The sequence below is a fragment of the Pecten maximus genome, chromosome 1 (assembly GCF_902652985.1).
Source record: "Pecten maximus chromosome 1, xPecMax1.1, whole genome shotgun sequence".
Lineage (NCBI taxonomy): Eukaryota > Metazoa > Mollusca > Bivalvia > Pectinida > Pectinidae > Pecten > Pecten maximus.
Window position 1 is genome coordinate 37,104,618 of NC_047015.1, and position 15,884 is coordinate 37,120,501.

Genomic DNA, 15,884 nt, shown 5'->3' on the forward strand with positions numbered 1-15,884 from the left:
GAAATATTTCATCTTGTTTATATTATCTTAGTGCTTATTATCCCCGGGTTAAAGATAGGTAGGTGATATGTATTGTAATTGCCATTGTCCTTCTGTCAGTATTACATTTCTGACGAATAGCTCAAAGTTAACTTCACACACTGCTTCCTCATCTTGCTTGGGATTGTTTTTCCCAAAGGCCACTGTCACTATGAATAATAAATTGGTTTCAGTCAATAACTCAAGTTCATGTGAACAATCAAGCTTAAACTTCCTTATAGGGAACACTTGCTTGGGATTTCTTTTCTGGATCAAAAGGAAAATAGGAAAAAAGGATTAGTATCATTCAGTGATACCTTGTTAATGCTAATCTATCAGAGTTACTTCCCCTCATTCCATCAGAAGGTTGTATTATGGATGATGCCTTTAGAGTTATTTTATTTTATTTTATTTAACAGGTTTTACATCCACTGTTATGGTGAGGTTTTTAAACGAACATTAATGTTCGGTTATTGCGATCAAGAACTGGGCTGAGAAATATGACCATATTTGGTAACCACATTCACCAATACGCCATCTACTGTCTGTTACAATGAAATATGGCTGCCCCCATTGCCTTACGCTTCAAATAATTTACCTGCAAAAACATCTTCGTTTTATATAGTAGTTTTACCGAAAATGTTTAAATATATTCAGTAGATGTTTTCAAGATGCATACGATTTGAGAAATGCATAACGCTAGCGAAATGTTAAGACTAAATGAACCTGAACTTTGCGAATAACTCCAGGTCAATATATTTATGTAAACAACTATTGCGCAGGCGCATTCGTCTCCGGATGTTTAGAAAGTTTTGCTCTTCCGTGTTCATTCCAAAACGGCTGACAGTATAGCATAGGTCAGCAAATATGTCTGCAATTTACTTAAATGTGTAATATGTATATTCTAGAATGTTACATCATTATCAACTAGGTGTGTATTTCTATAATTTAGAGAAAGAAATATATCAATAACGGCATACGAGACGATACACTGTATCATACTGTACGTGTTAACGGTGTTTGCGAGAAAGAACTGTAAGCTTACATATGTATAGACTTACAATTAGGTGGCATTTGTGGTCAGGGTGACTGGTCATAGCGTTAACGTTGTCATCGATTTCCATATACCAATTTCCTTTGACGAAAATGACCAATAAATCAAATGCAAATGATAATATCTTGTTATGTGCACGGGATTGCTTGTTGTAGGCGATACTTGGAACGTATTTACTGTTGTAAGGGAGGTAACTGCAAGATTACGGAAATCAAAAGTTAAACCAATTTGATTGGTCGATTCTTCCATGACTTTGGCAGGGGGTTTACAATCGAAGTGACAGATAATTACGGCAATATTCAGATGATATCAACAATAACATATTTGGATACGTGTGGTTGGCAGTTGTCATGTTTAAAATGAACAATTATATAGCTTGTTTTTATTTCGGCAAAGACGAGAATATTTACTTAAACGGACCACGCGTGAAGCGGACTTGGAAATACCGAAACGAAAAAAAATGGAGCTTAATTATAATATAAACTGGCATTATTTTCAGAGGATTGACCAAAATATATGTTCTGCAATGCCTGATTGTATCATGTATAAAATATTAGAGGTTTATTTGACCGAATTTTAAATTAATTATTCATTTTCGAATCGCGGCCCGATTGTCGTTAGAGTTGAATTACCGAAATGGCCGATAGTGGACCCAAAATCGATATTTTTACGTGACGAACTACTGAGACGGTGTTAAGTTCATGTTAAGTCAATCTGATTAAAATCAGCTGTTACATGACTACGTTTACTATGCACTACGTCTACTAGGTAAAAAATTTTTAAAGACGGAAATCCGGATTATCTAAAAACAAATGCAAAAATACTTGTGATATTCACTTAATTTGATAATTATTATCTGTAGTTTAATAACTTCTGATATATTGTGATTGATACTCTATATAATATTGCTGTGCAACTTGTGTTATTTTTCAAACAAATTCATTTTAATAATTTGTAAATTTAGAATTTTCATCAAGTCATGATCAAGACTTGAAATTCTCACTACACCATACTTCAAACACGGAGTAATCGATGGATTGATAAACTGAAAATTGAAGTCAAGCAAATGAGTTAATAAAATGTATTTACCTTAAATATTTTTTCAATATACAACAAATGTTCAGATGACTATTTGTGCCATGCTGTTACAAGATTCAGTTACAATTCTAAAATTGAATTAGTATGTAAATATATGTTATCCTGTCAATATCCACAAAGCGAGTGTAGTCTACTGTTCTCAAAGTCATGCCAGTAGATAGCGGTACATATACTTACTGCTTACATCTAGTGCTTACTTGTGTGAATTATAAATCAATAACAAAATTGTTCATATATTTCTATATATGACTTCACAAATTATGTTGTGTCTGAAGATCTGAATGAAGTGAATAAACGATGTATTAAATTATTTTTATGAAATATTCAAGTCACAGATCATTCTCTTTTAAAAATATTGATTTCAGGTCCATTTTGGTAATTCAACTATGACGGCAATCAGGCCTCGAATGGCGAATAATTACAAAAATTTTAAAGATGTCTCGGTCAAATAAACCCCTAATATTTTACATATTATTAATTTTGACATTGGAGAACATATAATTGTGTCCATTCTCTAATATAAGCACTGGTAGAAAGTACAGAATAGAGCTTCATAAATATATCAAAATTACTAATTACCCCAATAAATATAACATTTTACATAAACCTCCTATGACTGATGGTGAACTTAAACTTGCAAATCTCCTGTGTCATTCCAATTTTGATATGTGTAAATATATACACGTACGGTATATATATAGATATAGATATGGAATGATTCACAAATTTGCACACAGTTATGGAATCTTATAACACCACCGAAAACTGTTCTTTCCACATAAAGGATGTGATTTGTGCAATAACATTGCTGAACTGTGTGGTTCACTATGATTGGATGATCAACATTGGAAAGGGACAATAAATAGGGAATGTGTCATCCCATCGAATGGACTGTAACCGTTATCAGCTTTGAAGTTGAAAATGAAGCTTGAAGTTTTCTTTTCCTGTTTGCTGAATTATTTGATGAAGATAGTCTTTGTATGGTTGTTATTCTTTATCACATTGTGTACAATACTGTAATTATACCAGAAGTATATCTTCTCATATAAAGATTTATTAACATCAAATGATTCCTGAACAAAAGGAGTCAAGTTTTTTGTTTTGAAGTACCATACATGCTTGAGTACAGTTTCAATAGGATACATTCCTAATCCGAGCCTTGATTAGCAGCTCTGGTTTTGGTTTTCAGTAGTTCTTTATGTGTGTTTCATCATATTAAGTTGAAATATGCTAAACTAACGATGGAACTAGCCTAAATTTAGTGCATATTAGAAGTTGGCATCAATAAGGTCACAGAGTCCTGGCTGTATTATAACTGATGATGCCTTCCCGAAAGAAAGACATATTTTATTTTCATCCATCCAAGATAGATCAACAAACTTCCAATTTCAATTAGGACCTTACAGAAACATGCATGTGTTTAATCATATCAGAACAGCTGCAAACAATTCAAATTATTTGCAATTAATTCCTAAACCAATATCAGTAAATTTATCGACTTTAAACTTAGAAGATTACAGATTTTGCATTAAACAATAATGTTCGTTTACAGTACTTCCAGTACTTTGATTTTTTAGTATCAAGCAGTGCACTTAAATATCTCACAACAAATTTTTGGAACTTGCACCCAATACTAAAATGATGAGAAATCAAACAAAGGTAAGTCTATAATGAAAACTCTCTCAAAAGCCAGATTGAAACCTGCATAAAATTCCTAAATAATCTGTAATATCCATCAAAGCTTCTAGTAAATCTTAGAACCAACCATTAATCTACAGTACTAACCATGCAGTTATCTCCCTTCTTTTACATTTGTTAGTATGACAGACACCATGTATTTCGGGATTAATCACATATTTATTGGAACGTATACAGAGGGTAAACAATATCAAAATCACAGAATTTATGCTTGGAAAACATCAAGATTTATATCTGATTGATATTTCATTCAACTGAAATTTCTGAAAAGAATACAGATTTTATATAGAACATACATATTTGAATGAACAGGCTATCTAACTGCTTCTTTGAGAAAACACTTATTTAATCATTTAATCAATCGCTGTTAGAATTTGGTACAACTTTTAACTTTAACTTTTGATATCATGAACATGTATTTATATTGCATGTATACGATCACATATTGATTTAATTTGAAATGTAAATAAAATGCAGAAATGATAGATTTAAGTCATTGGAGTGCAATATTGAAATTTAAATATGTTTGATATAAGAACAAACTTAAAAGTTAGCTTTTTGTATTACCAAGGCATTAATCAGTAAAGGTATTGTAATATAATAAAAAAAACTTAAGTTGAAGGCTTAATTCTCTCACTCCAAGATATATGAAACAGATGTACAGAGTATTCATTTGCATCTAACATTTATATCCAACAAATCCATAAGAATTACGATTATGAATTTGCCATTAATGTTGTCCTGAGAATTAAAGCACCATTTCTGACTACAATGACACACATATATCATCTGATTATGTAATGATTCATAAAATGATTCTCAACTGTATGTTTTCAGGAAAATATTGGTCTCTCTAGACAAGTGGTCTAGGTTTCTCTGGTTAAATGGTGTCACTTACAAACAAAACAACAGAGCATATAGGCAGCTAGTCTATACCGACAGAGTATGTCCATACAGACATGTACACAATCTCTTAACACTTGCAATCTCTTCCTAGGTAGACCACTTTTCCAGGGAGAGCACTCAAGTTTCACTGATTATTTTATAAATGTTTTATCACAGTTTGCTTGAGGTAAACACTTTATAGTCATTAAACTGGTACAGAGTTTTCCGACTGACTTTCACATTCTCAATCTTGTGTATACACTCATACAATGTGTAGTAGAGGGAAGGCCATCGTTTGTCTGCGTCTGCCCCAGCACGGGATGTGGGATCTAGGTGGTTGGTGGCATACGCTAGACCCACCTTGTAGTGAGAGTCAGCCAGCCCCATCTGTCCTCCGTAACCACCATGTCCAAACATCATCATTCTCTGGATATGAGAAAATATCATATTTGATACAACCAGAAAACAAAGATTGGTGCAAAACCAAGACAATTTAGCAAATTATAGTTCCCCACCAAGTGTAAATTTTAATTATGCCAAGAATGTACAGTTGATAGATAAATCTGATGGATATTTACTGATATATGGTGTCTTTTTACCATGAAATTGGATCTGGTGACACCTATTTATTATTTGATTGCATTGTTTGGTATGAATTTTAGTATCACTAATTTTATATCAGGATTCAGATATGAACACGAAAAATTCAAAGAGACAACGTGACTAATTTGATCAATGATATCGCCGTTTCCAGTGTCTAAAGTCAACCGAGCTTATCTGAACTGATAATATAACTTATTTTGATTGGTTATTTTACCAATTCAAATGTATTATGTTGATACTACTTCCTGAATTAGAAATATTTGATAACCAAATCCAGTAAATTGTATTTAAAGGAAATATTACACCTTAAATTATTCAGGATCATACTGTATGGAAACTGAATACCTAAAGTATAAAAAATATTCAAGGAAGAATGAATCTGTTTTGTTTTTGTGTGTTTACAGGCTGTTCATAGTTTTGAAGTGTGGGTTAAAGTGGCCAACTTTTGGTTCACAGCACACTGTCTCATTTACTGTAGGTGAACCCATGCCCCATGTATGAGTGCAAGTGTTAAGAATTGTAGGAGATACATTGTAGAGTCTGGACAACGTTTTTCTTTGATGTAGGTCAAAGGTCACAATGTTGATCAGAGTGACCTACTTTTATATGTGACACACGTGACTACCTCATTTACATGAACCTAACCCATACTTAAGTATGAAGTGCCAATGTGGAAAAAGTGTAGGAGATAGAGCTCGGACAAGATAATTTGCAGAAGGACGGACTGATGGACGGACACAACGCAAAACTATGGTCCCCTCTCCCTTTTCAAAGGCTACTCAAACTATCGCTCTTGGGGGTTTCTTTATTGAAAACAATTTTTTGACAAAGTTAAAAGTTAAAATACGGTAGTAACATACAATGTCAGCTTTACCTTGTGAGATACTGGTTACTTACCTTCCCATCTTCAAATACAGGAAACAACATGGTACCCAGACTCCACATCCCGTCCATACTGAAGGAAAGGTCAAAACCCCCGACCTTCATTTCCTGGATCCTCTGTATGCTCTCTGGTGACAACATCCTCTTGCCTTTGTATATACCACCGTTGCCAAGGATACCATGGAATTTTGCCACAGATTCTGCTGTCCCATGGCCACACACAGACCCTACTGGGAGGCACCGAATGTCTGGATCATTCATGCGGCGAACCTTTATTAACAAAGTTAAATGAATTATCACAGGACACAAAAAAAAATTAGAAATAAGTCTGGTGAATACATGTATTGATTAAATAACTCACGACAAATAAAACCTTCTGATCAGTCAATCAATTCTGACATAAAGAAATAAAACTATGACTGTTTTTAATATGGTGCTATACCACAAACAATTAAATTGATAAATGAATAATAAATATCACTATGAGTATTGTAAGACTTAAATAAAGACAATGCTTTTCATTTCATTTGCCACTTTGCCTTTTCTCTTGAATAGTTCCTTTTTATATGTCCCTCAATGTGATGCCAAATCCTTCGCCTTATAATACCAAATTCTATCTGGACTAATGTTGGGAAAAAATGCCCGAAAAATGTAGTAATTAAGTTTAAGCTAGTAGCAAACATATCCAGATCACAGATATTGGTTGTTAATTTTCAATTACCAATCTACCTATATATTTTTTTAAAGGGTCAAATTTTGAGTTTTATCAAAAGTTTTATGAGTTTTAAAAGCATGTATTGCAACAAATTTTCAATGAATAATCATTTTCTCTATTCATTATATTTTCAAGATATCTGCTTTTGCAATTTTATTCTATACTCAAAGCTACCATAAAATACAACTCCCTTTAAATAAAAATATTTATGGTATAAACCAACCTCCCCAGTGTAAAAGTTCAGCATAATGATAAAAGTCTGGGGAGGGCTTATCTGTTTACTATATTTAGGTTTACTATAATCTCACAATTGATGATTCTGAAAAAATTAAAAAGTTTTTTTTTTTTTTTGTGGACATGGCCTTATTAACTATTTTATTGATGAATAAGTTATATGCATGGAACAGAGTGCAATGAAAAAGAGACACAGAAAATTATATATATATCAAGTCTTAAAATGAAAACAACATGCTGTTTTTTAACAGATGAATTTACTTACTGAGCGGAAATCTGTTGGGTTATCAGCTGTTTTATTTAAAATCTCAATATCTCCTTTAAAATTTTCAAGGTAATCAGCAACGTCAAACTTCTTCATCATCACAACCCGTGGTGCTCGGTAGTACAGTGATTTAGGAAGACCAATGTAAAATTCTAAATCTGTAAAATGTGTCAATTTCTTTATTATTTTGAATATGAAATTTTGTATTAACAGAAAATGCTCAAAATTAGCAAAGAGAAAGAAAAAGGTATTAGGAGGAGGAAAGGTGTCCATTGATAAGTCAACTTTATCACAAAGAAAGGAAGAAAGCTATTAAAAATCAGGTAGTACCTTTAGTTAGGCTTTCATAGTAAATTGTAATCTGAGGAAAATAAATAATGAGAGAGTCACTTAGTTAATGATCATTATAAGGCTCAAAGAGAAGCATCAAAATAGAGAGATAAAGAATATATAGAAAATCTCACCGAATGGATCAGCAATTTCCTCCTTAAAGTAAAGTCCGAGACTTCTCTGTTTCGGGTCAACACGTCGCACAATCTGATCCAGGTACAGAGCAAATGTGATCGGGTGGTAGCCATGATTGGTTCCTGGTCATAGATTTAATACAATCTTATTTCTCTGTGGTATACATTATCTGATCAATTCATAGTCTGTGAGTACCATACAATTTATCGGGATATAAACCCTTATACACCTGTGTATTTTAGAGTTCAGTAGAAATAGTAACATGATGAATTGTCCTGATAATACTTCATTATATCCAAAATATATATTTTTCATCAATAGGTGTTTTAAATACATGTATCAATAAATTATCAATATTATTAAAGATGTTTTTTAATAAGTTTACCTATATATATAATTTTTTATGTATATATTTTCAATTTAAAATGTTTTATTAAATCTGGATTTATGGTGTAATTAGGATCATCACCTAAACTTGTCTCATATAGAAATCAATGCAGTTTGGAATCACACACTGGAAGAATTACTCCTAATTCATCACCTTAAAAAAGATTCCATTGCTGGTGTTGTTTTTTTAATTCGTGATCTTTAATCTAATATTGGGGAAATGTAGCCTAAACCCCAATGGGAACAGGGTTAAAGATTTTCCGAAAGAAGCTGAAAGGAAATGAGTACCGGTAAAATAAAGATGTCAGAACATTGCCCAAGGTGTATGGACAGATATCTTGTACGGGCAGATATCTTGTATGGACAGATATTGTGTATGGACAGATATCTTGTATGGACAGATATCGTGTATGGACAGATATCGTGTATGGACAGATATTGTGTATGGACAGATATCGTGTATGGACAGATATTGTGTATGGACAGATATCTTGTATGCACATGTTCAAGTGATATACTGTACCTGGTTTCCACAAAGGTTTCTGCTTTGCAAGTATTTCACCGAGTTTGTTGGGGTTATCCTGGATCATGGCCATCTGGAACTTCTCATCACAGGCCGCTACACCAGCCTGTTAAGGTTTACATTAATTCATAAACAAGAAAACAGATGTAGAATGCTACAGTCTTAACAGTTATAGGACCATACAAACAAGAAAACAGATGCAGAATGCTACAGTCTTAACATTTAAAGGACCATATATATATATAAACAAGAAAACAGATATAGAATGCTACAGTCTTAACATTTAAAGGATCACACAAACAAGAAAACAGATGTAGAATGCTACAGTCTTAACATTTAAAGGATCACACAAACAAGAAAACAGATGTAGAATGCTACAGTCTTAACAGTTATAGGACCATACAAACAAGAAAACAGATATAGAATGCTACAGTCTTAACAGTTATAGGACCATACAAATAAGAAAACAGATGTAGAATGCTGTAGTCTTAACAGTTATAGGACCATACAAACAAGAAAACAGATGTAGAATGCTGTAGTCTTAACAGTTATAGGACCATACAAACAAGAAAACAGATATAGAATGACACAGACTCTGTTGTTGGTGCATAAGCAGTATGCATTATCTATTTAACACTTATTTTTCATTGGCTGCAGAAAGAACTAGCAGTGACTACTGATGCAACAATAATATTAGGATGATACTATTTAAGTAGTGAGAAAGTAATCACCAAGGGGATCAATTGAGAAATGTCGGTCATAGGTTGTCTTCACATTTGTTTGCATGATTATAACAAGCAATCATTGATGTAATTCTAAAAATCATTTTTTTTTTCAGAATACTTTGGTATATACTCCATGATAAAAAGGAAATGGTTTATAGGTACACCATGTTGTAGGGCAACAATTTGGTTAAAATTCCTTTGTTCACACTACAGGAGTAGGCTTTTAAAGATTTAAGACATCTCCTACCTGGTTACTTATCAACTGCTCCAGTGAAACACTTTCTTTTCCATTCTGAGCAAATTCTGGCCAATAGGTCTTCACCTTCTCAGCATAGTTTAGTAAACCTCTGCAAAGTGGAGTGAAACATTAAAACTTATTTCAATCTAATTATAATTAAATGTGTCGTTACACTTCATGGTAATGTAGTAATGACATTGCAGAGCTGATTTCAATAAGACTGTAACACACAGTAACAAAAGCACTATAATTAAAACCTTGTTTTATTGCTTTCAAATACTATGTTATATGCCATGAAATATTCTGGCATTATAAAAGGCTTTGATAAAACAATGAGAATTTTTTTTCAATTATTTTATTTACAATGTGTACATTTATATCACATTAAAATCTGACTCAGAAAAACATTCTATATCTACATTATGGTAAATGAAATACCAGCACAATGTCATCATTCTGTGAAAATGTGTTTTTTTTAATTATGTGAAAATTTCTTGCTATATTCCGAAAGTATCAAAATTGTTTAACATCTAGTCACCTGTCGCTGGCTCTTCAAGAAGGATTTCCCTTCATTTCAAAATTAAGAAATTTCCTTTACACAAAGTCTGTTGAGTAGTGGACTAGAACTTTGTAGTCTTGAGACTGACTGTTAATGATGACATTGATTACACAGGTATACTGTACTAACTTGTCCACCAGGTGAGCTATAACAACAGCTGACATAGACTTTGTTGTGGAGTAAAAGCAAGGGAGAGAATCCTTTTTCCACATGACTCCAGACTTTCCATCTGCAGTTCCTCCCCATACATTGGCCACCAGCTCTCCTTTGTAGTAGGCAGCGAATGCCCCTCCCCTCTCTAGACCTTGTTCAAGGTTGTACCTGTCAATTATTTAGGTATTTGGAAATGTAAAAAAAAAAATGAAGACAAAAAACTATCTGTTAATGTCAGTCTGCTGATTCTGCTAGAGTCAAAAGTGAGCCCCATAGGGAAACCACTTGGTCAAATTTAGATTCCCTCTGACCTACATTATATGTAATCCTCTGTCCCTGCCTGATTAACCTCTGAACAGTAAAATTATTGTTTGTCTAAAAAATACTCTATATCAAATTATTCATTGCATAAAATAAATGAAATTAAGTTGACCATAAAGCATGGTAGGACACAATTTTTGGAAGTGATAAATAGAGGTTACACAACGAGTGGTTGTTGGATATGGAATTTATTTCACACTCGTAAGTTATTTTTTAAAAGTTACAAAAGACACGAGCTTTAGCGAGTGTTTTTTGCAACTTTTAAAAAATAACTTACGAGTGTGAAATAAATTCCATATCCAACAATTTCGAGTCGTGTGACCTATTTCTACCACAATAATATCGGCTTGAATCAAAGGGAAACGTGGCCAAGTATAATTTCGCGTATGCAAATAAAGTATACCGGTGACGTCCGGGACCCGGTGATGTGACGTCATTAGATTATTGATGACGTCAATAACAATTGCAGCTTGGGTCAAAGTTCACTGTGTTAGCCAATCGAAATGCGTACAGAGTTTATACCACGTGTGGTATAAACAGATTGTTAATCAACAGCTGTAATGATTAACTGATGGTCTGAGAGTTGAATAACACAGGATATTGTGGTAGAATGCTTTATATACAAGGTAGTCAATGCTCACTTAAATGTCTGTAGGACCTTCTCAAAGCCAGGCTTGACAAATCCATCCACATAAATCTTTGCCTTGGCTCGAGACATATGGGCAGATTATGATGTCCTTTATGGGGAATTGTACTTGTGTTTGACCTGAAAGAAAAGCAGACTCATTTAATTTTCATTAAAATATCACAGTCCTCCATCTATATCCATATCATATGTTTTTACGTTTTAGCATTGGTACTTCAATAAGATTAATTAATTAGTACTTATTTATGACAAACAATTATGGTTACTTTTAGATACTATATTTAGACATCTGTATTTAAATGTAGACATCTGATTGAAAATAGAGATGCATCTTTTTAAATACAGACATCTATTACAAATATAGATTTCAAATAGAAATATCTTTATTTTAAAACAGTGATATACAAACAAAAACAAAAAAAACAACAACAAAAACCCACACATTTGTAGATGTAATAATTTGAAAGCAAGTTTTAAATCAGTGTGTAATTCAATCTACCGTAGTTAACCTAATAACGTAATATATTTTTTCTTAAAAAATAATAGCGCAATTTATGCAATATGGTACATTGTTGCAGCTATGTTTAAGGGGAGACAACTCTTACATTATCTGGCGGGATTAGTAATTTGGCACGGGTTTCCCCTAAAACATAGCTAAATGACGATGTTTTGTACCTTTAACTTGTATGTATATATCATACCACAGAAATATCGTCTCTTGTTATAGTTATACAGTGCCTTATACAAAGCATAGGGCATAACACTGAACCCTCCTACTAGTAGGCCTAAACGGATATATATATAGGCTATCGCACGCACAACTCACACTGGCCATAGACCTATGCTGTGGTGAAAGTTTAGGCCTAGTCATGTAAGTTTGCGGTTACCAATGGACTGTCACTTCAGTATGTTACCTGCCTTTTAGTCGAGTTTCAAATTCCACCAAGCCGTTAATGTTACTGATGTGACATTACCGTTCGGACTTTATCACTAAGTGTCAGAATGTGGAACACTTATCATTGTCGGAACCGGGGTTGTCTCCCCTGGAACACTGTCTTGATGGTTAGCGATTTACGGAATACATTTTGTGTGCGTGAAAATATGTTATACGGCAGTCAGATACAGTATAACACACAACTATCAAATGTTGGAACAATTTGGAAGCGATTGATATTGCATGTTAATGAGGAGTGCGACCTATGTTGTGGATATAGCTTTGTGTCGACCAATCCATAGTACATTAAAAAAATTTACTGTAAAATAGCTATTGGAAAACTCCAACTGAGCAGTGATTTAAAACTCGTAAACATGTACATGTATTGATAGCCCCCTACATTAGTACGTGTATAGACGAACCCTCCCGTCCCCATCCCTACATCTGTACTTGTATGGACGAACCCTCCCCGTCCCCATCCATACATCTGTACGTGTATAGACGAACCCTCCACATCCCTACATCTGTACGTGTATAGACGAACCCTCCCCGTCCCCATCCCTACATCTGTACGTGTATAGACGAACCCTCCCCGTCCCCATCCCTACATCTGTACGTGTATAGACGAACCCTCCCCGTCCCCACCCCTACATCTGTACGTGTATAGACGAACCCTCCCCGTCCCACCCCTACATCTGTACGTGTATAGACGAACCCTCCTGTCCCCACCCCTACATCAGTACGTGTATAGACGAACCCTCCCCGTCCCCATCCCTTCATCTGTACGTGTATAGACCAACCCTCCCCGTCCCCGTCCCCATCCCTACATCTGTACGTGTATAGACGAACCCTCCCCGTCCCCATCCCTACATCTGTACGTGTATAGACGAACCCTCCCCGTCCCCATCTCTTCATCTGTACGTGTATAGACCAACCCTCCCCGTCCCCATCCCTACATCTGTACGTGTATAGACGAACCCTCCTGTCCCCACCCCTACATCTGTACGTGTATAGACGAACCCTCCCCGTCCCCATCCCTACATCTGTACGTGTATAGACGAACCCTCCCCGTCCCCATCCCTACATATGTACGTGTATAGACGAACCCTCCCCGTCCCCATCCCTACATCTGTACGTGTATAGACGAACCCTCCCCGTCCCCATCCCTACATCTGTACGTGTATAGACGAACCCTCCCCGTCCCCACCCCTACATCTGTACGTGTATAGACGAACCCTCCCCGTCCCCATCCCTACATCTGTACGTGTATAGACGAACCCTCCCCGTCCCCATCCCTACATCTGTACGTGTATAGACGAACCCTCCCCGTCCCCACCCCTACATCTGTACGTGTACAGAAGAACCCTCCCCGTCCCCATCCCTACATCTGTACGTGTATGGACCAACCCTCCCCGTCCCCACCCCTACATCTGTACGTGTATAGACGAACCCTCCCCGTCCCCATCCCTACATCTGTACGTGTATAGACGAACCCTCCCCGTCCCCATCCCTACATATGTACGTGTATAGACGAACCCTCCCCGTCCCCATCCCTACATCTGTACGTGTATAGACGAACCCTCCCCGTCCCCATCCCTACATCTGTACGTGTATAGACGAACCCTCCCCGTCCCCATCCCTACATCTGTACGTGTATAGACGAACCCTCCCCGTCCCCATCCCTACATCTGTACGTGTATAGACGAACCCTCCCCGTCCCCATCCCTACATCTGTACGTGTATAGACGAACCCTCCCCGTCCCCACCCCTACATCTGTACGTGTACAGAAGAACCCTCCCCGTCCCCATCCCTACATCTGTACGTGTATGGACCAACCCTCCCCGTCCCCACCCCTACATCTGTACGTGTATGGACGAACCCTCCCCGTCTAGACGAACCCTCCCCGTCCCCACCACTACATCTGTACGTGTATAGACCAACCCTCCTGTCCCCACCCCTACACCTGTACGTGTATGGACGAACCCTCCCCGCCCCTTTCCCTGCATCTGTACTTTTCGTACACTTTATATAAGTAAACCTCTTGTGACACAATGATAAACCCACATTTTATGGCTAATGCCATTTACGCAACATGACCATTTCCCTGCACCACGTGGGTAACAGCAAAATACAGCATTTGGAGGTGAATGACAAATTGATCAAGTAACGCATGATGACGGGAATCGTCCGATAAAATCATCCCCTGCCTTTTATCGAGGTTGGCAATGCCTGTTCTATTCTACCCTTTCGTTGGGTTTCGATTTAGGCTTAGAGTAAGGTCATTTGAGGACGGCCTCCTCTGTGTGCGCGACTGCCGAAGACAATCAGCAGGCCACCCCACCCGCTCACATTACACCAACAACGACAGAACCAGTCGCTCCACTCCCGGAAACGCTGAGCGCTAAGCAGAAGTAGCAACTACCATTTTATAGACTCTGGTATGTCTCAGGAAGGGGACAGAACCCAAAACCTCCCCACAGGAAACTATAGCTAGAAACTAGAGAAAAGATAGATCCCGAATTTAGTCGCCTCTTGCGATCATGCAATGAGGGAAGCAGGGTTGCCTTCCTTTAGGTGGATGATGTAAACGTTAATGCATACAGATTTTTTTCTTTGTTGTTCAAATGCTCTTCTTCAGCTAAAAGTTAGTGTATTGCATTTGAATGATGGATGTTCTGGAACGTGACATTATATATTGTGGTCAGCGAGGTTTCATGGTTACGTTTGTTGGTTTTAACTTTATAACCTTATAACATTTTCTTACAGAAAAATACGACAAAGAGAACATTTTAGATCGTAGATTGAATTGACGGATTCATCAAAATCACTAAGTAACCTGACGGCCATAACCCTCATCCGCCATCATCGCATACTCCCTTGTGCCCGACATCGCCTCCATTGATGCTCAGATACTGCGACGTGTCCTGGTGTGTGAGTCTTAATTGTTGGGAATGTTTCCATACATCTGGTGAAATGATGCTGTTAAAGAGCTTTAGTGAGTTTTTTTTCCCGTTTTAGTAGCAGAGAAATTGACACGAGTGGGTGGTATGCTGAAGATAGACATTGGCTGATGATAGAAAGGGATAGAATGTTTCTTTTATCAAATGGATTTAATTGGAAAATAAAATCTGGCCATGTCAATGATCGTTTTGTTAGGCAGAAGATGACGGCATTGAAAAAAAAAACAAATTGCATAATTCCTTTTCCAGTTTATACATGCTATTTTATACCCAGTAAGTCAATAGGTTGATAAGACTTGTCAAATACTGTTAGCTCATGTAAGTGGCACGGAATAACATTTCCTCATAGTTCATAGACCCCATGCTTGCCCGTTGGAATTTTAACACCGTTGGATAGTATTTATGACATGGAAAACGACCAGTGTCAGTTATTTGTCCCCTACCGGTGAAACCGTCTGTCTGCCTGTCTGACCGTCCATCCGTCTGTCCATATGTCAGTCCGTCCACTCAATTTTCCGCA

At 36.3% G+C, this 15,884-nt stretch overlaps 1 protein-coding gene across 2 annotated transcripts; it reads right to left on the reverse strand.

Moving 5' to 3' along the window:
* Nucleotides 1-4,007: 4,007 nt before the first annotated feature.
* Nucleotides 4,008-12,494, reverse strand: LOC117332301 (beta-lactamase domain-containing protein 2-like). 2 transcript variants are annotated; one of them, XM_033891195.1, is made up of 9 exons: nt 12,384-12,494; nt 11,465-11,589; nt 10,479-10,670; nt 9,800-9,899; nt 8,828-8,933; nt 7,917-8,039; nt 7,453-7,610; nt 6,254-6,508; nt 4,008-5,179 (listed from the first exon to the last, which is right to left on the reverse strand). In XM_033891195.1, the coding sequence occupies exons 2-9, from the start codon at nt 11,539-11,541 to the stop codon at nt 4,925-4,927; spliced, it is 1,266 nt and encodes a 421-aa protein (XP_033747086.1). In that variant the 5' UTR covers nt 11,542-11,589; nt 12,384-12,494; the 3' UTR covers nt 4,008-4,924. The 2 variants fall into 2 exon arrangements, with proteins under 2 accessions (XP_033747086.1, XP_033747078.1); XM_033891187.1 differs by having other exon boundaries at nt 12,388-12,488.
* Nucleotides 12,495-15,884: the final 3,390 nt, after the last annotated feature.

Bases quoted from the DNA above. Each gene is read 5' to 3' on its own strand.
- LOC117332301 (XM_033891195.1), bottom strand. From the start codon at position 11,541: ATGTCTCGAGCCAAGGCAAAGATTTATGTGGATGGATTTGTCAAGCCT. The intron at 9,900-10,478 runs GTTAGTACAGTA...TCCACTTTGCAG, and splicing joins ATAGCTCACCTGGTGGACAA to AGGTTTACTAAACTATGCTG. The intron at 7,611-7,916 runs GTGAGATTTTCT...CACATTTTACAG, and splicing joins GGAAATTGCTGATCCATTCG to ATTTAGAATTTTACATTGGT.